The 24,789-nt window shown below is 33.7% G+C and overlaps 2 protein-coding genes across 3 annotated transcripts; one reads left to right on the top strand and one right to left on the bottom strand.

The window, feature by feature from the left end:
* The first annotated feature begins 832 nt into the window (after positions 1–832).
* On the top strand, positions 833–14,791 carry LOC119604559 (steroid hormone receptor ERR2). 2 transcript variants are annotated; one of them, XM_037957253.1, is made up of 3 exons: positions 833–1,474; positions 11,675–12,280; positions 13,371–14,791. In XM_037957253.1, the coding sequence occupies exons 2-3, from the start codon at positions 11,705–11,707 to the stop codon at positions 14,397–14,399; spliced, it is 1,605 nt and encodes a 534-aa protein (XP_037813181.1). In that variant the 5' UTR covers positions 833–1,474; positions 11,675–11,704; the 3' UTR covers positions 14,400–14,791. The 2 variants fall into 2 exon arrangements, with proteins under 2 accessions (XP_037813181.1, XP_037813182.1); XM_037957254.1 differs by lacking the exon at positions 833–1,474 and adding an exon at positions 11,379–11,481.
* A 5,716-nt stretch (positions 14,792–20,507) lies between these two features.
* Positions 20,508–24,277, bottom strand: LOC119604560 (UDP-glucuronic acid decarboxylase 1). Its single transcript, XM_037957255.1, has 2 exons — positions 23,135–24,277; positions 20,508–21,540 (listed from the first exon to the last, which is right to left on the bottom strand). The coding sequence occupies exons 1-2, from the start codon at positions 23,945–23,947 to the stop codon at positions 20,998–21,000; spliced, it is 1,356 nt and encodes a 451-aa protein (XP_037813183.1). The 5' UTR covers positions 23,948–24,277; the 3' UTR covers positions 20,508–20,997.
* Positions 24,278–24,789: the final 512 nt, after the last annotated feature.

Below are 24,789 nucleotides of genomic sequence, written 5' to 3'. Positions count from 1 at the left end.
ATCATTTTCTGAGTAGATTTAGCTATGTCCGTCTGTCTGTCCGTCCATGTAAACCTTGTAATCAAACTACAGGTCGCAATTTTGAAGATAATTCAATGAAATTTGGTACATGACCTTCTATTGTCACAGGGACGTAGCCTATTGAAAATGGTTAAGATCGGTCCATTATTTCACCTAGCCCCCATACAACTGAACCCCCGCAATAGGGCTTGTAATCCTTGTAATCAAACTACAGGTCGCAATTTTGAAGATAATTCAATGAAATTTGGCACATGATCTTTTATGGTACCGTAGACGAAGCCTGTTGAAAATGGTTTACATCGGTCGATTATTTCACCTAGCCCCCATACAATTGAACCCCTCGAATAGGGCTTTTAAAACTTGTAATCAAACTACAGGTCGCAATTTTGGAGATAATTCAATGAAATTTGGCACATGATCTTTTATGGTATCGTAGACGAAGCCTATTAAAAATGGTTAACATCTGTCCATTATTTCACCTAGCCCCCATACAACTGAACCCCCGAATAGTGCTTTTAAGTTCATAATTATGTTTAATATACTCATATCTCGACAAAAAGATGCAATAACCAAGTTGTATAAAAGACTTGATGATAATAGGTTCACATATGACCCTAGCCCCTATGAAAAGCCCCCATCAAAATTTCACTTAAATGTCCACAATTTTATTCATTTATTGTTAATTTTATTGTGGCCTTTTTAAATTTTGCCCTAATACGCTTACAGTTAGTACTTTTTTCTCATACACAACAAACTACTACCCAAAAATACAACCCTGCTGTCTAGACACATAAATTTTGACATTTTACTTTTGATGTTAAAATAAAAAAAATAAATTTCCATTTTTAACAAAAATATTTCGTAAACTTTGTGTTAATTAAATTTTAAAACATTGAGAAATTACAACAATTTAATTAAAATAAAAACTAATAATCAAGCAATGCAAAGCATTGCAATAAATTGAAAATCGAATAGCCAAATAAAAACAAAGAAAAAAACAAATGATTCCATAATGATTTTATGGTGGTAATTAAAACAAATTATAAGCAAAAAATCGATTATTGTGTAAAAAAAAGTTTAAAAAACGGAAAGCCATTTTCTACTTTTCTAATAAATAACCAAAAAAATTAAATTATTTTACTATACAACATGAAGATATAGAGATTTTGCTTTCCACGTATTATATATTTTTTATATTGTTCATCTTATTGTGGAGCACCCCCACCTGCAGCAGAGAAAAAAAAACTGTCATAAAATTTGCATATAAATTTTTTAACGTCTGCTATTTAACCAAGACAATTTAACAAAGAGAAATCAAAAGATCAAGCATTCAACTTTGGAATTTTAAGCAAAAATAATGTATTTTTTTAAAAAGAAAAAAATTATTCAATTTTGAAAAGCGCATTAAGAAAATATAATAATAAAACGCTCTTTGAAATCCATAAATAAACAAGTAAGTCGTACTACAAGTTCTTTTTTATTATTATTGTTATTAAATAAATAAAAATGGTTTTGTTTGTTCCTTTTTATAATTTTGCAAAAATATTGTTGAAAATGTGATTTTCTTATCATTTGTTTTGATTTGTTATCGCTTTTCTCGTTTTTTTGGTTTTGTATAGTTTTTTATTATTTTTGTATTTGTTATTTGCTGTTCGTTAGTTGTTATTGTTATTATTACAATAATACTTACGTTTATAAAGTGCCGTTAACTAGTGGTTACTATAATGGGAAGGAAAGCCTAGAGTTGTAGTTGACTATTTTAAAGAGGAGCTAAATAATTAAAGTAAAATTATTTGTAACGAATTGTGACCCAATTATAAGCGAGAGCAGAGATAGTCGTCACTCCACAGTTTTCAAGCAAGCTAGAGAGTGTAATGACTACTTTGAACCAGCACATACTAAAATAGCTAATTCTGTTGTAGTTCAAGTGCTAGTTTAGTTCTATTTCAGTTCTAGTTCAGTTCTAGTTCAGTTCTAGTTCAGTTCTAGTTCAGTTCTAGTTCAGTTCTAGTTCAGTTCTAGTTCAGTTCTAGTTCAGTTCTAGTTCAGTTCTAGTCCAGTTCTAGTTCAGTTCTAGTTCAGTTCTAGTTCAGTTCTGGTTCAGTTCTAGTTCAGTTCTTGTTCAGATCTAGTTCAGATCTAGTTCAGTTCTAGTTCAGTTCTAGTTCAGTTCTAGTTCAGTTCTAGTTCAGTTCTAGTTCAGTTCTAGTTCAGTTCTAGTTCAGTTCTAGTTCAGTTCTAGTTCAGTTCTAGTTCAGTTCTAGTTCAGTTCTAGTTCAGTTCTAGTTCAGTTCTAGTTCAGTTCTAGTTCAGTTCTAGTTCAGTTTTAGTTCAGTTATAGTTCAGTTCCGTTCCAGTTCAGTCCGATTAGTCCTTAAGAGGCCATTTCCTCTTTTTTCTCCCACAGTATTGCCATACAAAATACAAAACAATCACAATAACACATTTATAAAAGAAAATAGGAAATAAAATGTCAGAATAAATTTAAGTTTTTTTGGAACAAAAAAAAATATTTTAAAACATTTTTTGTTGCTAGCAAATTGAAACAAATTTCTTTACTTAATTCTCAAAATTGAAAAAAAAAAAACATTTTAAGAAAGCCATTGCCGTGTCTTGTTTTGTTTTGTGCAATTATTCTTGAAAGGACGACAAACAGTTGAAATGTTAACATTTTTGCGTTTGTACATTTAGCGACATTTTGTCCAAAAATTTTCTGCGAATCCCTTAATAATATGGACCAAAGTTTTACAAAATTATAACTGCAAGTTTCACGGTTATTATAATGGTGATATTAAAGATGTTAACATTTATAGAAAATTTCTTTCAAATATTTTCTTTTGACGCAAAAAAAAAAAACAATGGAAAATTTTTTATTGATTTATGCTATTGCAAGATTCTGTTAAAAATGACATTTAAAATGGACCTAATTATTAGGAATATGTTTCAACTTATTCCTTTTTTCCATATTAACATAAAATACTGTTGCAATAACGAATTCCATAAGAAAATCTTGAGCTTTTTTCGATTTTGCTCAACGAAGTCTCACTCAGTTTCCGCTTAAATTAAGATGGCGGTAACAGAAATTCCGGAACTATTGCAAAATCTGTTAAAAATTCTTTTATTTGATACCACAAAATTGTTATCCTCTCAATTTAAGCTTATTATTTCTGAATTTTTTTGATGTCATTTTTGGAAATATTTTAGTATTTTGTTGGAATTTATTTTCATTTTAAGGAGCGGCACCTCCGCTCGTGAGTAAAAAATGTGAAAAATGTTCGTTGGAAAATTTTTAAATGTGATATAAATTTCAGCAAGGATGTCCTGCTTGAAATAAATTATTTTATAAGTTAGGGCGTGCAGTAATTAGTATATTTTTCGTTGGATTTACACATTTAGTGATATTTTCGGTAGTACTGAACTGATTTAAACAAATTGTATGCCATTGGAAAGCTTGCAAAAGGAGCTCTTATATCTATAAACATATCTAGTTCAGTTCTAGATCAAATCGAGTTCATATCTAATTCAGTTCTAGTGTAGTTCTAGTTCAAAACCACTTCAGTTCAAGTTCAGTTTTCATTCCGTTCTAGTTCATTCTGGTTAAGTTCTAGTTCAGTTCTAGTTCAATTCTAGTTCAGTTCTAGTTCAGTTCTAGTTCAGTTCTAGTTCAGTTCTAGTTCAGTTCTATTTCAGTTCTAGTTCAGTTCTTGTTCAGTTCTTGTTCAGTTCTAGTTCAGTTCTAGTTCAGTTCTAGTTCAGTTCTAGTTCAGTTCTAGCTCAGTTCTAGTTCTAGTTCAGTTCTAGTTCAGTTCTAGTTCAGTTCTCGGGGGAGTTTTCCAGATTTTTCCTACCGAGCGCGTCCCCGGGTGGCGGATAGGGGGTGGTGATGGACCATCTGTCCTCTCCCAGCTTTAATTTCACTTAAGCTGAGGGAGGGCAGATTGTCCACCACCTGGGAATATTATATTCCCCGCGGACCAAAAAACTGGAAAAAAAAAACAAATATGGAAAATAAAAAAATAAAAAGATAAAAGTTACGGTGCAGGGCCTAAATAACCCAGTACCGGCGGCAAGTGTTGATCTACTCGCGAGTCACGTGTCGTCGTCATCCTGCAATCGTGAGCAGAATACTACTACGGAGGTGGGTACCTTGGCCTCCGTGGCGGACAATGCGTCAAGTGTACAGCATGCCGCTGGCAAAAATATAGGGGTGAAAGAGAAGGATGTACTCGGAGAGAGCTCTAAGCTACCTCAGCCTTTAAATATAGGTGAGGGTTCCGACTCTGAATCCTCAGATGATAATAAAAATAATACCATTATAGCAAATCCCAAAAAGGATGAAGTAGAGCAAATGGTGAAAGAGGTGAGTGATAGCATAGCTAAACTACCTATTACTAAGAAAAGACTTTCTGGAGTACAGAGGAGGAAGTTGAAAAAGATGCTTCAGGAAATCATAGTTAGTCAATCCCACGACACTCCAAAGGAAAAATCGAACTCTCTCACAAGATCTGAGGCAAAAAGGATCAGGTCTCCCGAGGAGTTGACAACTGAGAATAAACCTAAGAAGAAAAAGAGCTCCCCGTCTTCTAATACACAGTCGAAGCCAAGCCATACTTCACTCAAAGGAATCTCAATTGAGAATCCTGCGAGTAAGGGTGACAACGCCAAGCCAGATATTCCGAAGACGAACACGTCGGCGAAATCAACCTCGAAGGTAAGGGAATCTCAAAAGAAGCCCCGAAAAGCGAGGAAGGAGAAGCTAGACGGAGGAAAAGGAAAAGAGCCGCCATCTTACGCCACAGTTGCCAGAAGTAGGCACCGGGACGATCTCTGCTATGCAGTTTACGATGCCGGTAATCCGACAGGCAAAATTCCAATAGACCAACAGAGTAAAATAGAAGACCTGGTCAACAATAAGATAGTGGACCATGCAATCGCTTCGAAGGGCAAACAACCAATAGAGAGCGAGAGCTGCGAGTTCAGCATGGGCGTGATGTTGATGAGGTTGGCATCTCACCAATGTGTTAGCACCCTAAAGAACTTGGTGGAAAGTATCCCTCCTCCCTGGGATGGCGCTAGGCTGGGACTGGCAAAGAAGAGCGAGCTTCCGGTGCTCCTAAAGTCCACTGTCTACATAAAAGGATGGGGCAGTAAACTGGCTAATGAACGTATACTGGAAATTCTTGGAGGTCAAAATGCTGAGCTGGCCGTGGAAAAATGGGATGTCTTTTACAGGAAAGAAGAACCTGAGGGAACTTTATTTGTAATAGGTATCGACCAGAAATCCATGGCTAGTCTTGCCAAGAATAAAGGTAGAGCTTACTTCGCCTCTAAATCTGTCATATTCAAAATTGGGAAGGTGCCGATTGGAAGGGCTGTTACAACAAGCCTCGAAAAGGATACTAAAAAACCTAAGACCACAGCATCAGTATCAACTACTGATAACGTTGAGGAGTCAAATCCTAAAATCGAGGAATTTACCATTAACTCGCCAGAAGAAAGTGTAGTTGCCCTTTCCAAAATTGGGAAGGCGCCGATTGAAAGGGCTGTCAAAACCGGCCCCGACAAGGACACTAAAACACCTAAGACAGTACCCAAAGCATCATTAGCAAGTACTAGCAATGTTGAGGAGTCAAATCCTAAAAGCGAGGAGGAAATCACTCACCCGCCAGAAGACAGAACAGCAATGCTCTCCAGAATTGGGAATGTGTCTATTAAAAATATTGCTATTCCTATGCCTGATAAGGACACCGCAGTGCCATCAACAGTACTCACTGCATTAATAGCCACTTCAGGCTATCCGGAGGAGTCAAATCCAAAGAGCGAGGAGGTGACCACCAACTCGCTGGAAGACAGTTTAATGGATGACCATGATTGAGGTTATCCAAATAAACCTCCATCGGAGCGAGACAGCTACCAACGCTCTGATGGCTAAAATCAACACAGGTAAAATACATATAGCTTTAATCCAGGAACCTTGGACGATTCGCAACAAGGTTTCTGGATTAAATCACGTAAATTTCCAACTTTTCTACGCTGATACAGGATCTCGCCCGAGAACATGTATCTTATGTCACAAGAACTTATGTTTTCTCCTCTCAACAGGATTATCAACATCGGATGCAACGGTGCTGAAGCAAGGTCGTGGCAACATATTCCTTGCATCTATTTACCTGCCTTTCGATTCTCCGACACTACCACCAACGTCGGATCTGATGAAACTGGTTGAAGAGGCACAAAGGAAAAATAAGAAAATTGTAATAGGTTGTGATGCCAACTCGCATCATGTAGCTTGGGGTAGTACAAACACCAATCGCAGGGGACAAGCCCTCATGGATTTCTTTAATACTAAAGACTTGATAACATTGAACTTAGGTAATAAAGCTACCTTCGTCAATAGAATCAGAGAAGAAGTATTAGATATAACTATATGTTCAGAAGAGCTTATAAACGAAATTCAGGATTGGAGAGTTTCGGACGAGCACTCCTTTTCTGATCACCGGTACATAAGATTCAAAATACTAAGGCCACCACCAAAGCCGATAAAGTTTCGGAATAAGTCTAAAACTAATTGGACAATGTTCGGGACCTTACTAAAGAACCGTTTAGGTCAGGACACTTTTCAATGTCGAAATAAAGAGGATATAGATGCCAAAGTGGAAACGTTCACAAGTGCCCTGGTTGAATCGTTCGAGGACAGCTGCCCTCTGCGAGAGCGGAGATCTACCCAGGAAAAACCCTGGGTAACTGGGGAGATCCGGAACCTTGGGAAGACTCTTCGCAAACTATTTAACCGGGCACGGCGTAAAAAGACCGCAGTATACTGGGATGAGTATCGTAATAAACTTGGTGAATATAAGAAAATCGTTCGAAAAGCCAAACGAGACTCCTGGAAACTTTTCTGTGAACAGGTAGATAGCGTAAATGACGTATCGAAGATAAAAAAATTCCTATCCAAAACTCATGTCCAACCGGAATCTATGATCGATGACACGGGCAGGAGGCTTGAGGATATGGAGGAGACAATGAAACTCCTAATGGATTCTCATTTCCCACCCGGTATATCGAATAACATAGATGAACCGATATTGGAGGAAGGGGAGGGTAACACGGAAATAGTAATTACAACTGACATGGTGAAAGGGGCAATCAAGAGCTTTGCTCCCTATAAAGCTGCAGGGCCGGATGGAATTTTCCCGGCACTTTTGCAGATGGAGGCGGGACTGGTTTCCGTACATCTGTCACAGATATTCACTGCATGCTTAAAATTGGCATATACCCCAGTTAAATGGCAGGATGCAAGGGTAATATTTATACCCAAACCAGGGAAACCTAGCTATGCGACACCTAAGTCCTATCGACCGATAAGTCTTACGTCCTTCCTACTTAAAACCTTGGAACGGATAGTCGATAGCATGGTTAAAAGCAGCATACCATACAATGACCTTAAATATAAGCAGCATGCTTATGTAAAGGGACGATCGGTGGAAACCGCTTTAAATGAAGTTGTCCACTACATAGGTGAATCTTTCGATAGCAAACTGTATACACTGGCAGTATGCATTGACATCGAAGGCGCTTTCAATAACGTGCACACTGATACCCTTATCCAATCCCTAGACCAGTTTTATGTTGACCGGGTGCTCCGTAACTGGATCAACTACATGCTAAGGAACAGATGGATAAGCTGCGAGATGTACGATATAACTATCAGGAAAAAGGTATTTCGCGGTATACCACAGGGTGGCATTTTGTCACCTTTACTCTGGGTTACCACGATTAATAGCCTCCTAAGGACCCTAACCGAGAAAGGACTTAGACCTGTCTGCTATGCAGACGATGTCGTAATACTTTTAAAGGGAAAGGATCCAAATTACTTGTGTAGAAGAGCTGAGGAGGCTCTGAATACGGCCTTGAGCTGGGCTCAACCGAGAGGCCTCAATGTTAACCCGGCGAAGACGGAAATCTGTCTTTTCACAAGAAAGACAAAAATTTCTACATATACTGAACCTTGCTTCTTGGGCAAGAAGATACCGGTGACAGACAAAGTTAAGTACTTAGGTGTAATACTTGACCGGAAATTAAAATGGAGACACCACATAGAGGATAGGATCAACAAGGCACATCGGTGCTGGGCGATATGTAGGAGAACCATAGGCATGAAATGGGGTCTTAGTCCTACTATGACAAATTGGCTTTATAAAAGTGTAATTAGACCAATTCTAGCTTATGCTTCAATAATCTGGTGGACTGCTTTGGACAAAAAGTGTAATATCAAACTACTACAGGGAGTTCAGCGTACATGCTGCTTGGGTATAAGTGGTGCCATGTGTACTACTTCAACCAAGGCTCTGGAAACGTTGCTAGATATTCCACCCATTGAAACATATATAAGATATGAGGCGGCGCTTACAGCCGTACGGCTCTTTACTTTAGGCGAACTGGCCAAAAACGGTTATAGGACACGTCATCAATGTATACTGGACACATTGGAAGGTTATACACATTCATCGGACGTGCCTGATCGCATACCAGACACTGAATATGTCGGAAACTTTGAAACGCTAATCCCAGATAGAATGTCTTGGTCAAGCGGAACATTAGAGCAAATACCAGTAGGAATCCGTTGCTACACGGATGGCTCTAAATTAGGGGACAAAGTGGGTCTGGGGTTCTATATTGAAGACCCAGAAACAGAAATATACCACCGTTTACCTAATCATAACACAAGCTTCCAGGCAGAAGTACGAGCAATAACGGAATGTGTAAATTGGATTAGAATAAATATGGCGCCCACAGGGCTTAATATATTTACCGACAGCCAGAAGGCAATTTGTGCGATATCAGGTGATAGAATTAAATCTAAGACCGTATTGGATTGTAAGAAAGCTTTAACTGAATACTCTCCCAGAGGTAAGGTTCACATCATATGGGTACCAGGCCACTCGGGAGTAATCGGCAACGAAAGGGCGAATGTAATAGCTTTAAAGGGAAGGGAGCTCGATGTAGTTAACCTGACAAACGCAAAACCATTCGACGCAACAAAAGCTGAATTAAAAATATGGATGAGAGAATCCCATAAGGCCTCTTGGAATAATGAAACGGTGGGTAGAACCACAAAGATTCTATGGGGTGACCCTGATGAGAGCAAGACGAGAAATCTTCTCAAAATGAGCAAGTCTGAGGTTAGTATGATGGTACGTATTCTCAGTGGACACACAGGATTACGAGCACATCTATACAAAATTGGACGTGCGAATTCAGACGAATGTAGAGCATGTGGAGAGGACAGTGAAACTCTGGAGCACTTTCTTTGCCATTGTCAGGCATTCGTCGAAGTTAGATCCAAGTATCTTGGAAGTGATGTTATTCCGGAAATAACATTCTTAACCAACACCGATTGGAAGATTCTTAGGAATTACGTCCAGGAAACTGAGTTTCTGAACATTCAGTAAACAATTTTTTTTTTTTTTTTTTTTTTTTTTTTTTTTCTTGAATTGGAGCGCACAACAGGCCCGATAGTGGCCTAGGTGTATTTCTTCGGATTTGATGTAGTATACATCCTCCTATCAACCTAACCTAACCTAACCTAACCTAGTTCAGTTCTAGTTCAGTTCTAGTTCAGTTCTAGTTCAGTTCTAGTTCAGTTCTAGTTCAGTTCTAGTTCAGTTCTAGTTCTAGTTCAGTTCTAGTTCAGTTCTAGTTCAGTTCTAGTTCAGTTCTAGTTCAGTTCTAGTTCAGTTCTAGTTCTAGTTCAGTTCTAGTTCAGTTCTAGTTCAGTTCTAGTTCAGTTCTAGTTCAGTTCTAGTTCAGTTCTAGTTCAGTTCTAGTTCAGTTCAGTTCTAGTTCAGTTCTAGTTCAGTTCTAGTTCAGTTCTAGTTCAGTTCTAGTTCAGTTCTAGTTCAGTTCTAGTTCAGTTCTAGTTCAGTTCTAGTTCAGTTCTAGTTCAGTTCTAGTTCAGTTCTAGTTCAGTTCTAGTTCAGTTCTAGTTCAGTTCTAGTTCAGTTCTAGTTCAGTTCTAGTTCAGTTCTAGTTCAGTTCTAGTTCTAGTTCAGTTCTAGTTCAGTTCTAGTTCAGTTCTAGTTCAGTTCTAGTTCAGTTCTAGTTCAGTTCTAGTTCAGTTCTAGTTCAGTTCTAGTTCAGTTCTAGTTCAGTTCTAGTTCAGTTCTAGTTCAGTTCTAGTTCAGTTCTAGTTCAGTTCTAGTTCAGTTCTAGTTCAGTTCTAGTTCAGTTCTAGTTCAGTTCTAGTTCTAGTTCAGTTCTAGTTCAGTTCTAGTTCAGTTCTAGTTCAGTTCTAGTTCAGTTCTAGTTCAGTTCTAGTTCAGTTCTAGTTCAGTTCTAGTTCAGTTCTAGTTCAGTTCTAGTTCAGTTCTAGTTCAGTTCTAGTTCAGTTCTAGTTCAGTTCTAGTTCAGTTCTAGTTCAGTTCTAGTTCAGTTCTAGTTCAGTTCTAGTTCAGTTCTAGTTCAGTTCTAGTTCAGTTCTAGTTCAGTTCTAGTTCAGTTCTAGTTCAGTTCTAGTTCAGATCTAGTTCTTGTTCAAAGTTTGTTTGTTGTTTCCGAAATAAACCAAATTTGCTCTTCTAATTTAAAAAGCGAAATAAACACTTTTTGCTAATGATTCGTGTTAAAAGATATTTGTCAGTTTTGGACATGTTTAACAGATATTTAGTTTTTCATGTGCAAATTTTCAACTTCATTAGATAAGATTAACTTGAAGTGTTATTTATTTTTAAACTAAAATGTGTAAATCTATTATACCCATAATAAAACAATTATGGTTGCATCATGTATTACACCTTAATAAACTTATTCTTTATGTTTTAATTTAAAAATGCATAAATTTGATAAATTTTTTGTTTAATTTTTAAAAGTAAATTCCATTTCCAATAAACACAATCTGACCCTGAGCCATATTTCCCCCACATTGCATGTGTACTAATAAAATGACATTTTATTTTTTTTTTAATTTTTTGCATTAAAATTGAAAACATTTTTACATTTTGATTAAATTCATTATTCCATTACTCGCTCTCTCTTTCTCTAGCAATTTCTGCTCTCCGATCCATACTAACAAAACTGTTGGAAATTTTTAATAAAATGCACGGCTGCCACCTTAGAAAACTAATATTACTCAAAATTTATCTTAAACAATGAATATAAAATTAATTTAAAAATTCTTTACTTTAATAAAAATTAAACATAATTATAAATAGCATTAAATTAAACTAATTAAAGTCACATTTGCATTTCTAATGGCATATTTTTTTAAACCCTTAAGAAATTTTAAAAATTCCCCTAATAAAGGCAACTCTATTTTGAAATCTCTTTAACAAAAGCAATGCAAAAAAACGCATTAGTTTATGGCAGCAAAATATATAGAGAAACTATAATGTTGAGTGATTATAATCAAATGGTTGGAATAACTGACTGACTGCGGCCTTAGTACAGAAGTAGAATGTAAATGTAAGATAGGGGCATATTGGGAGAAACGTTTAAATTCATATTCTATCAAAATAATAAAAAAAAAACTATTGTAAATATGTGATAGTGTACTATTTGACATTTAACTAAATTTCTAACATTTTAATCTTTCATATCTTTTGTTATATATTTTTATTAAATATTTATTTAATGTTTATCTTTTCTATATTTGCAGTAAACTAGAAAAAACTAATTACCACAAGCTATGACCGACAGCATGAGTGTCCTTAATATAAAACAGGAAATACAAGATACAACCTCAAATCTTAATAATATTAATTGTTTTAGTCCCTCCACTACCACTACACCCACTAATAGCAGCAGCAGCAATAATAACAATAGACGTAACAGTGGTTCAAATAGTGGTGGTGGCACAGCTAACGGCATGAAATCCTCTCCCTCCGTTTCACCAGAACGTCAAATGTGTAGTTCTACTACCACATTAAGTCTCAACAGTAATGGCTCTTATAATAATGGTGAGGAGGGTGCGAATAATGGCTCCTCCAACGCCCAAGGTTCAAATCCTAGTCAAAGTTCCAGTTCAGGCAATTCTATACGTGATGAATTGAGACGTTTATGTTTGGTTTGTGGTGATGTTGCCTCCGGTTTTCATTATGGTGTGGCCAGTTGTGAGGCTTGCAAGGCTTTTTTTAAGCGCACCATACAGGGTAATATTGAATACACCTGCCCGGCCAATAATGAATGTGAGATCAATAAGAGAAGGAGAAAAGCTTGTCAGGCTTGCCGTTTTCAGAAGTGTCTGCTAATGGGCATGTTAAAGGTGAGTGTAATGTGGTAATTATTTATATTATGAACTAGAACTGAATTAGAACTGAACTAGAACTAAACTAGAACTGAACAAGAACTGAACTAGAACTGAACTAGAACTGAACAAGAACTGAACTAGAACTGAACTAGAACTGAACTAGAACTGAACTAGAAACTGAACTAGAACTGAACTAGAACTGAACTAGAACTGAACTAGAACTGAACTAGAACTGAACTAGAACTGAACTAGAACTGAACTAGAACTGAACTAGAACTGAACTAGAACTGAACTAGAACTGAACTAGAACTGAACTAGAACTGAACTAGAAACTGAACTAGAACTGAACTAGAACTGAACTAGAACTGAACTAGAACTGAACTAGAACTGAACTAGAACTGAACTAGAACTGAACTAGAACTGAACTAGAACTGAACTAGAACTGAACTAGAACTGAACTAGAACTGAACTAGAACTGAACTAGAACTGAACTAGAACTGAACTAGAACTGAACTAGAACTGAACTAGAACTGAACTGACTAGAACTGAACTAGAACTGAACTAGAACTGAACTAGAACTGAACTAGAACTGAACTAGAACTGAACTAGAACTGAACTAGAACTGAACTAGAACTGAACTAGAACTGAACTAGAACTGAACTAGAACTGAACTAGAACTGAACTAGAACTGAACTAGGACTGAACTAGAACTGAACTAGAACTGAACTAGAACTGAACTAGAACTGAACTAGAACTGAACTAGAACTAGAACTGTACTAGAACTGTACTAGAACTGAACTAGAACTGAACTAGAACTGAACTAGAACTGAACTAGAACTGAACTAGAACTGAACTAGAACTGAACTAGAACTGAACTAGAACTGAACTAGAACTGAACTAGAACTGAACTAGAACTGAACTAGAACTGAACTAGAACTGAACTAGAACTGAACTAGAACTGAACTAGAACTGAACTAGAACTGAACTAGAACTGAACTACAACTGAACTAGAACTGAACTAGAACTGAACTAGCACTGAACTAGAACTGAACTAGAACTAAAGTGAAAAAATATTCTAATAATTTACTTTTATTATCCATTGCAGGAAGGCGTACGCCTTGATCGTGTTCGTGGCGGTCGCCAAAAATATCGACGCAATCCCGTTTCCAATTCATATCAAACAATGCAATTACTTTACCAATCGAGCATTACCTCTCTAAGTGATGTCAAAATACTCGATGCCCTTAGTAATAATGAACCTGATCTGCTATCCGTTAAGTCAGTACAACAAAACAATAATGGTGGAAGTTCTTCTTCCTCTTTGCTAGAAGATGAAATTGCCACTACCAATTCATCACCTACTAATGTCAAACACGAACATCAACATAACCTTTTAACGACAAATAACGACAATGGGGACATATCACCACCTTCGACACCAACTTCTTCGACGGCAGCAAGTACGAATACAGCTTCCACCACCACAAATTGCATTTTTCAATTGAATTCATCGCCAACTAATAACAATAATGATGCCCATGATATATTGGGTACTTTGAGTAATTTGTATGATACCGAACTGGTACATGTTATAGGCTGGGCCAAGAGTATACCCGGTTTTGTGGAGCTGCAGTTAAGCGATCAAATGAATTTGTTACAGGTCACCTGGCCAGAAATATTAACACTCCAATTAATATTTCGTTCATTGCCTTTTAATGGTAAATTATGTTTTGCTTCCGATCTATGGATGGACGAACTATTGGCCAAAGAATGTGGCTACACTGAGTTTTATTATCATTGCTTACAGGTGGCCCAACGTTTAGAACGCATTTCGGTTAGACGTGAAGAATATTATCTACTTAAAGCTTTGATTTTAACCAATTGTGATATCAATTTGGATGATCAATCCTCCTTAAGGGCATTTCGTGATTCCATCTTAAATTCTCTCAATGATGTAGTCTATCTATTGCGTCACAGTTCCGCTGTATCGCATCAACAACAACTGCTACTTTTACTGCCTGCCCTAAGACAAGCCGATAGTATACTGCGCAATTTTTGGCGTAGTGTTAAAGCCAAAGGCTTGGTTACACTAAAAAAGTTATTTGCCGAAATGTTAGAGCCGGTATCACGGTGAGGTCTAACTATTTCACAATCTTAGCATTTCGTTCATCTGAATAGTTGTAAAACTAAAAATAGTTAAAATAACATTTGTTGAATTTTAGTTTTTTTTTTTTTCTTTTTAAGTTTAATGTGAATTTATTATTTTATTTTAAGCTAAAAATATGTAAAAGAAGGTGAAAAAATCTTGTATAATTAATAACTAATGGCAGTGGTTAGATTACCTCAGTTTTGCTGGAAACTTTAAGTTGTTTTCTTTTTTTTTAAATAAGATTAATAATTAGTTTTATAACAAATATTTAACCAAAGAGTTTTCTTTTGAATTTAAGATTAGTTTTTGGTTTTTAGTTTACAATTTTAAAGAAATTGAAAAAAGGCTCATTTAAGAAACATTTAGAAAAGATATAGAAATCTAAAAAATTAAATAACAAAAATCATTGTAAGTTATGTTTTTTATACATATATTATGTATAAATATGTAAATATAATGTCTATTTTTAAGAATTACTAAAAAAATTGTGTTTTTATTTTCTAAAGAAAAGGTATGAAGAAATTGACAACATTTGTAAAATGGACTGTAATGGATTGAAATACGTTTATATCAAACATTTTGTTTATTTATTAATACTGAACTAAAACTGAACTAGAACTGAACTAGAACTAAACTAGAACTGAACTAGAACTGAACTAGAACTGTACTAGAACTGAACTAGAACTGAACTAGAACTGAACTAGAACTGAACTAGAACTGAACTAGAACTGAACTAGAACTGAACTAGAACTGAATTAGAACTGAACTAGAACTGAACTAGAACTGAACTAGAACTGCACTAGAACTAGAACTAGAACTGGAACTGAACTAGAACTGAACTAGAACTGAACTAGAACTGAACTAGAACTGAACTAGAACTGAACTAGAACTGAACTAGAACTGAACTAGAACTGAACTAGAACTGAACTAGAACTGAACTAGAACTGAACTAGAACTGAACTAGAACTGAACTAGAACTGAACTAGAACTAGAACTGAACTGAACTGAACTAGAACTGAACTAAAACTGAACTAGAACTGAACTAGAACTGAATTAGAACTGAACTAGAACTAGAACTGAACTAGAACTGCACTAGAACTAGAACTGGAACTGAACTAGAACTGAACTAGAACTGAACTTGAACTGAACTAGAACTGAACTAGAACTGAACTAGAACTGAACTAGAACTGAACTAGAACTGAACTAGAACTGAACTAGAACTGAACTAGAACTGAACTAGAACTGAACTAGAACTGAACTAGAACTGAACTAGAACTGAACTAGAACTGAACTAGAACTGCACTAGAACTAGAACTGAACTAGAACTGAACTAGAACTGAACTGAACTGAACTAGAACTGAACTGAACTAGAACTGAACTAGAACTGAACTAGAACTGAACTAGAACTGAACTAGAACTGAACTAGAACTGAACTAGAACTGAACTAGAACTGAACTAGAACTGAACTAGAACTGAACTAGAACTGAACTAGAACTGAATTAGAACTGAACTAGAACTGAACTAGAACTGAAATAGAACTGAACTAGAACTGAACTAGAACTGAACTAGGACTGAACTAAAACTGAACTAGGACTGAAATAGGACTGAACTAGAACTGAACTAGAACTGAATTAGAACTGAACTAGAACTGAACTAGAACTGAACTAGAACTGAATTAGAACTGAACTAGAACTGAACTAGAACTGAACTAGAACTGCACTAGAACTGGAACTGAACTGGAACTGAACTAGCACTAGAACTGAACTAGAACTGAACTAGAACTGAACTAGAACTGAACTAGAATTGAACTAGAACTGAACTAGAACTGAACTAGAACTGAACTAGAACTAACCTAAACTGAACTAGAACTGAACTAGAACTGAACTAGAACTGAACTAGAACTGAACTAGAACTGAATTAGAACTGAACTAGAACTGAACTAGAACTGAACTAGAACTGCACTAGAACTAGAACTGGAACTGAACTAGAACTGAACTTGAACTTGAACTAGAACTGAACTAGAACTGAACTAGAACTGAACTAGAACTGAACTAGAACTGAACTAGAACTGAACTAGAACTGAACTAGAACTGAACTAGAACTGAACTAGAACTGAACTAGAACTGAACTAGAACTGAACTAGAACTGAACTAGAACTGAACTAGAACTGAACTAGAACTGAACTAGAACTGAACTAGAACTGAACTAGAACTGAACTAGAACTGAACTAGAACTGAACTAGAACTGAATTAGAACTGAACTAGAACTGAACTAGAACTGAATTAGAACTGAACTAGAACTGAACTAGAACTAAACTAGAACTGAACTAGAACTGAAATAGAACTGAACTAGAACTGAACTAGAACTGAACTAGAACTGAACTAAAACTGAACTAGGACTGAAATAGGACTGAAGTAGAACTGATTTAGAAAAAATGTTTATACATATAAAAGCCCATTTTGTAAGCTTTCCAACGTCATACAATTTGTTTAAATCGGTTCAGTACTTCCAAAAATATCAATTCAACCAAAAATATACAAATTACTGCATGCCCTAAAATATAAAATTATTTATTTCAATCAAGACACCCTTACTTAAATTTATATCACATTTAAAAATTTTCCAACGAACATTTTTCACATTTTTTAGTCATGAACGGAGGTGCCGCTCCTTAAAATTAAAAGAAATGACAACAAAATACAAAATTTTTTCTAAAAATGACATTAAAAAAATCCGAAAAAAAGTAATTAAAATAACAGGGATTAACGATTTTGTGATATCAAATGAAAGAGTATCTAACAGATTTTGCTATAGTTCCGGAATTTTTGTTACCGCCATCTTAATTAACGCGGAAACTGCGTGAGACTTGAGATAAATCGAAAATTGCTCAAGATTTACTTATGAAATTCGTTATTGTAACAGCATGTTATGTTAATATGGAGAAAGAGGAATAAGTTGGGACATATTCTTAATAATTTGGTCCATTTTAAAAGTTGGTTTTTAACAGACTCGCGCAATTCAGAAATCAATAGAAAAATTTTCCATTATTGATTCTTTTGTTTCAAAAGGAAATATTTGACAGAATTATTATAAAAATGTTGACATCTTTAATATTACCAATATAATAAACGCGAAACTTGCAGTTACAATTTTGTAATAATTTGATCCATTTTATTGAGGGATTACTAGAAAACTTTTGGGCGAAATGTTCCTAAATCTACAAAGAAATTTATTTCAATTTGCTAGCAACAAAATGATGTTTAAAATACTTTATTTTTTGTTTGAAAAAATTTAAATTTCCCAATAAACCAAACGATATTATAACGATATCGAAACGATATCACTTAGGTGATAAAAAATATCATAAGTGATAGTCTTTCTCGTATCGAGAACGATAGTATTTACGTACTAAATGGTACCTTTCCTTATGATATCGTTTTTCCATAAAATTATGATATCGTTTTCGCTATCATACAGGCCTGTCACAGAATTCCATTCCGATCGAAAGTGGAATTATAACTTGTAAATAAATCGATAGAAACTTAAAGAATAATAACTTTAAACTATGGTCAATTCCACGTTGAAAATATGAAGTGGTTTCACTCTGAAAAAGTTATAATTTTTCTTTTTTTGAAGAAGAAAATTAGGAAAGATAATTCCACTTTCGATCGGAATGGAATTCTGTGACAGGCCTGATAATTTCCAAAAATAATGCTAGTTAAATCGCCTTTTTCAGTTTTTTTCTGTATGCTCTTTTATTCTTAAAATTTCATTTAAAACGCTATTTAACTTAATATTTCGCTATTATACATATAAAAAAGCCTGAAAAGGGAAGGATTGCATTCATTTGTACATATTTACATACATACATTAATACATATTTTAAAGTAATCATATTTTTCATCACATTATGCATTGTCTTGCAAATAACTGAAACTTTTCAAAATTGCATACATGTCAACTTACCACAAAACTGAAGTATCGAACGAAATTCGCGTATTTATTTGGATTATTTATCAATAATTTAGTTGATTTTATTTTAATATCCTTTTTAGTTTTCTTATGTTCGAAAATTTTTATTGAAATTATTTTTATGTTTGAAGTTTTTTCAAATGTTTGTATTTTCTTAATTTTTTTATTGGAAACAAAATAATATAAAACGATATTATAATAATATCGTTTTAAATAATGAAATATGATATCATAATCGCCCTTTAAAAGCAATACCGTTTTCGCTATCATATCGTTCTTTGGTTTATTGGGTTATTCTTTATTTCCTTTTATAAATGTGTTATTGTAATTGTTTTTGTATATTGTATGGCAATGCTGTAGCAGAAAAAAGAGGAAATTGCTTTTTATGGACCTATTGGATTGGACTGAACTGAAACGGAACTGGAACTGAGCTAGAACTCAACTAGAACAAGACTAGAACTGAACTAAAAGTATACTAGAACTGAACTAGAAATGAACTGGAACTGAACTAGAACTAGATCTGAACTAGATATGAACTAGATATGAACTAGAACTAGATCTAAACTAGAACTGAACTAGAACTGAACTAGAACTGAACTAGAACTGAACTAGAACTGAACTAGAACTGAACTAGAACTGAACTAGAACTGAACTAGAACTGAACTAGAACTGAACTAGAACTGAACTAGAACTGAACTAGAACTGAACTAGAACTGAACTAGAACTGAACTAGAACTGAACTAGAACTGAACTAGATCTGAACTAGAACTGAACTAGAACTGAACTAGAACTGAACTTAATTAAACTAGAACTAAACTAGAACTGAACTAGAACTGAACTAGAACTGAACTAGAACTAGAACTGAACTAGAACTGATCTAGAACTGAACTAGAACTGAACTAGAACTGAACTAGAACTGAACTAGAACAGAACTAGAACTGAACTAGAACTGAACTAGAACTGAACTAGAACTGAACTAGAACTGAACTAGAACTGAACTAGAACTGAACTAGAACTGAACTAGAACTGAACTAGAACTGAACTAGAACTGAACTAGAACTGAACTAGAACTGAACTAGAACTGAACTAGAACTGAACTAGAACTGAACTAGAACTGAACTAGAACTGAACTAGAACTGAACTAGAACTGAACTAGAACTGAACTAGAACTGAACTAGAACTGAACTAGAACTGAACTAGAACTGAACTAGAACTGAACTAGAACAGAACTAGAACTTAACTAGAACTGAACTAGAACTGAACTAGAACTGAACTAGTACTGAACTAGAACTGAACTAGAACTCAACTAAAACTGTACTAGAACTGAACTAGAAATGTACTAGAAATGTACTAGAACTGAACTAGAAATGAACTAGAACTGAACTAGAACTGTACTAGAACTGAACTAGAACTGAACTAGAACTGAACTAGAACTGAACTAGAACTGAACTAGAACTGAACTAGAACTAAAACTAGAACTGAACTAGAACTAGAACTGAACTAGAACTAGAACTGAACTAGAACTGAACAAGAACTGAACTAGAACTGAACTAGAACTGAACTAGAACTGAACTAGAACTGAACTAGAACTGAACTAGAACTGAACTAGAACTGAACTAGAACTGAACTAGAACTGAACTAGAACTGAACTAGAACTGAACTAAAACTGAACTAGAACTGAACTAAGAACTTAATTCTCAATTAATGCAGTTATTTTTAGTGTGTTGTTGATAAGATTTTGTGTCTTTTTATTTTAGTTAACTTAGTAAAACTGAACTAGAAATGAACTAAAACTGAACTAAAACTGAACTAGAAGTGAACAGAACTGAACTAGAATTGAACTAGAACTGAACTAGAACTGTACTAGAACTGAACTAGAACTAGAAATGTACTAGAAATGTACTAGAACTGAACTAGAACTGAACTAGAACTGAACTAGAACTGAACTAAAACTGAACTAGAACTGAACAAGGACTGAATTAGAACGAAACTAGAACTGAACTAGAACTGAATTAGAACTGAACTAGAACTAAACTAGAACTGAACTAGAACTGAACTAAGAACTTAATTCTCAATTAATGCATACATTAAAAAAAAGTAGTTATTTTTAGTGTCTTGTATTTAAAATTTTGTGTCTTTTTATTTTAGTTAACCAATTATTACTTAGTAAAAATCTTTTAAAAATTTAAACTTAAACTAAAATCTTATATAATAAAGTATTAATAATATATTACACATATTTATATAAGAAGGCAATATCAACAAAAATAAACTAAAGAAATATAAAACGAGTGTAATAAAAAGTAATGCATTTTGCTTGCTTTTTCTTGCTCATATGAGTAAACTAGCTTAAACAAACAGACAAAACAAAAAAAAAACGAAAGTAAACTAGTTACACTACAATTTAAATAATTATTTACAAGTTTAAAAACAAAGCGACTAGATTCAATGTTTAGGTTTATTGCTAAAAATATGTTTTTTCTTTTCTTTTGATACTTAAATATGTTATGTTTAAATAAAATGTCTACTAAACTAAGTACAGTTTATGTTAATGATTACAAATTAATCTCTAACCTCTTCTGAGGGGTTCGAACCCCAGAAACTCCTAACATTAATCATTGCCAGGATCGAAGTGAAAACGTATTTGCGAACGTTCCAAATCACGAGATTCAAAATATTTTTTAGAATTTTTGGCAAAACGATCAGAACGTTCCAATTCTTTGCGAAAATAGTCTATAGTTTTAAGTAAACCCTCTTGAAGCGGCACTTTAGGCTCCCAATTTAAATATTTCTTAGCTCTAGCTATGTCGGGCTTACGTCTTTGCGGATCATCTTCCATTGCTTCGATTTGTTTCACTTCACTCTGACCTCCCACCAGCTTCTTAATGATAATAGCAAACTCTTCTATGCTGTGCTCTACAGGATTACCAATATTTACGGGTTGTGTATAATTGGAGGCCATTAAGGCTATAAGACCATCTACTAAATCTGAAACATATTGAAAAGATCTCGTCTGTTTGCCATTACCATAAACTGTAATGGTTTCATTGCGCAAGGCTTGTAGAATAAAATTGGAAACAACACGACCATCATTCATATGCATGCGTGGTCCAAATGTATTGAATATACGGGCTACACGTACCTGCACCTTTTCCTAAAATGGCAGCAGAAAAAGAAACAAGTTTTAATTAATTTCTTTTTTTTTCGATTGTTTTTAAGTAAATAGTTTTGTTAATACTTTTTTCGTTATTGCTTTTTTTATCATTTTATTGTTTTTGTTATTTATTAAATTGTGTTTGTTTTAATGTTAATGATAATGTCACTTTAATAATATTAATAGAGATTTGTTGTTAAGATAAAACTAAAAAATAGATAAAAATATAAAATATAAAACATTTATTTCCCCATCAAAAATTGATATTGCTCAAAAAAGATCACAATTTCTCCCCTAAAAAGCCCTTGATGCATAAAAGTTACTTTAAATTCTCGTACTTTTTAAAATTTTGAATCTTTTTTGCGCGAAAAGTTCAATATTTTGTATTAAAACTTTGCAAACGTCTCCAACAGTTTAGCATTCTTTTTTGTGAACAAAACAAGACCAATTTATATTGATTTTTCTACATAAATAACGGCTGCTAATGCTCAAGGTCAATTGAAGGTCATTGAAGCAATTATTCGAATTTTTATTTAAAAAACACACTCGACTGTTATTTTTCAAATGAAATATTTGAAATTCATTGAAGAAATATAAAAAAAAATCGATAAATTTACTTTATTTTAGAAAAATTTTCGATTGTATAGAAATTATTTGAAATATTTTCGATAAATTTTTTTCGTTTTATAGAAAATTTTCGATAAATTTCCTTTTTATAAAAAATTTTCGATAAATTTTCCTTTTAATAGAAAATTTTCGATAAATTTTTGCTTTTATAGAAAAATTTCGATAAATTTTTGCTTTTATAGAAAAATTTCGATAAATTTTCCTTTTTATAGAAAAATTTCGATAAATTTTCCTTTTTATAGAAAATGTTTAATATATTTTCGTTTTTATAGAAAGTTTTCGATAATTTTTTCGTTTTTATAGACAATTTTTGATAATTTTTTTCTTTTTATAGAAAATTATCCATAAATTTTCCTTCTTATAGAAAATTTTCGACAAATTTTCCTTCTTATAGAAAATTTTCGATAAATTTTCCTTTTTATAGAAAATTTTCGATAAATTTTCCTTTTTATAGAAAATTTTCGATAGATTTTCCTTTTTATAGAAAATTTTCGATAGATTTTCCTTTTTATAGAAAATTTTCGATAAATTTTAATTTTTATAGAAAATTTTCGATAAATTTTTGTTTTTATATAAATTTTTCGTTTTTATAGACAATTTTCGATAAACTTTTCCTTTTTATATAAAATTTTCTATAAATTTCCTTTTTTATAAAAAATTTTCGATAAATTTCCTTTTTTTATAGAAAATTTGCGATAAATTTTCTTTTTTTATAGAAAATTTTCGATAAATTTTCTTTTTTTATAGAAAATTTTCGATAAATTTTCTTTTTTTATAGAAAATTTTAATAAATTTTCTTTTTTTATAGAAAATTAAGGTGTTGAAAAAAAGTGTTGATTTTTATATAAAATTTTCGATAAATTTTAATTTTTATAGAAAATTTTCGATAAATTTTAATTTTTATGGAGAATTTTCAATAAATTTTCGTTTTTATACAAAATTTTTAAAAATTTCATTTTTCACTCACCTGCTTAGCATAGGCATAACTGAGCGTCTCCGAAACTCGCTTGCCCTCGTCATAACATGCACGCGGACCAATAGGATTAACATGACCCCAATAAGTCTCTGGCTGAGGATGTACGGTGGGATCGCCATAGACTTCTGACGTACTTGCAATCAACACCTTAGCCATAACACGTTTTGCCAAACCCAAAACATTAATAGTGCCCATAGTATTGGTCTTAATTGTCTTAACCGGATTGAACATATAGTGAGGCGGTGAGGCAGGCGAAGCCAAATGATAAATTTCATCGACTTCAATAAACAAAGAGTTTACAATGTCATGATGTATCAGTTCGAAATTTTCATGACCCAACCAATGTTCCACATTACGTTTACGACCGGTAAAGAAATTATCCACTACAATAACCTCATGACCGGCCAACATAAGATTGTCCACTAAATGGGAGCCCACAAAACCGGCGCCACCCGTTACAAGGATTCTTTTGCGATTTTTATAATTTAAATATTTCACTTTGGGATATTTACGTGGGGTATTCGATTGTAAGGCACGCATATCATCCTGCAGCCGCGCCAATTCAGCTTTAGTTTTCTCCAATTCATAACGCTGTTGCTGTAATAATTGTTGTTGTTTCTCATAAATAAGCAGAAAGTCTGCGGATAATGTTTCGCCCTCCCCACTACTGCTGCGAAAACGATCTTTGATGTTTGTCAAATCTTTGGCAGACAAGGATTTATAGAAGACAATAATAAAAACGAATATACCCACTGCTATGGCTATTTCTTTCCAGCGTTTTTTCGTTATACTTATTGTCCACATAATGATCAGTTCATAGATTGTGGACAACCTTTCGGGGGGTGCTTTTCTGGTGTTGGTGGTTATTTTGAAGCGTATAATTGCTTCGTTCTTGTACTGCTTCTAGCGTTGTTGGCGGTGGAAAAAAACTACACAAATAACGCTCCAATTTCTGGTTCTTGCTCTACGACGTAACGTGTTGGGTAAGTTTGTTTCTTTTGTTAAGCCTGTGTTCGTTTTTAAAAACAAGTTGTATTTGCATTTAAATTTATAATTTTTTCAACTTTTTCTTTTAGTCTTTTCTATCGTTCTTATCGGGGTCTGAAATCACTCTCATCTGTGTGGTTTTTGTTGTTGTAACTGTATTGTTTTTCTGTGTTTTCTTTGTTGTTGCTTTTAATGCCGATTCAATCAGCTGTTCAGAGTTGTCAATTTAGCATCTTTTTAAGCGATTTTTAAAACAATTCGGATGGAGAAAAAGTATTGCAAATATTGTTATTAGGGTTTCTTATATGGAGTTATAGAATCGTGAGATTTGCAAAATAAATCTCGATTCATTTGTTTTTATAGAAAATTTTCGATAAATTTTTGTTTTTATAGTAAATTTTCGATAAACTTTCTTTCTATAGAAAATTTTCGTTTTTATAGAATATTTTCGAAAAATTTTCATTTTAATAGAAAATGTCTTTCTATTAAAACGAGAATTTTTTGTTATAATATTGATCGAAAATTTTCTATAAAAACTAAATTTATCGAAAATTTCTTAATTGGTGAAAAATTTTCGATAAATTTATCGAAAATTTCTTAATTGGTGAAAAATTTTCGATAAATTTAGTTTTTATAGAAAATTTTCGTTTAGTTTAGTT

This window comes from Lucilia sericata, unplaced genomic scaffold, assembly GCF_015586225.1.
Source record: "Lucilia sericata isolate MDLA Ls3-8-SP2 unplaced genomic scaffold, ASM1558622v1 Contig000404F_arrow, whole genome shotgun sequence".
NCBI lineage: Eukaryota > Metazoa > Arthropoda > Insecta > Diptera > Calliphoridae > Lucilia > Lucilia sericata.
The sequence above is the reverse complement of the archived record's forward strand: the minus strand, read 5'-3'. Positions and strand labels throughout refer to the sequence as shown.

Excerpts from the sequence above, each read along its gene's own strand:
- LOC119604559 (XM_037957253.1), top strand. The coding sequence starts at position 11,705 with ATGACCGACAGCATGAGTGTCCTTAATATAAAACAGGAAATACAAGAT. Across the intron at positions 12,281-13,370 it reads TGCTAATGGGCATGTTAAAG|GAAGGCGTACGCCTTGATCG; the intron begins GTGAGTGTAATG and ends TATCCATTGCAG.
- LOC119604560 (XM_037957255.1), bottom strand. The coding sequence starts at position 23,947 with ATGTGGACAATAAGTATAACGAAAAAACGCTGGAAAGAAATAGCCATA. Across the intron at positions 21,541-23,134 it reads GTTATGCCTATGCTAAGCAG|GAAAAGGTGCAGGTACGTGT; the intron begins GTGAGTGAAAAA and ends CTGCCATTTTAG.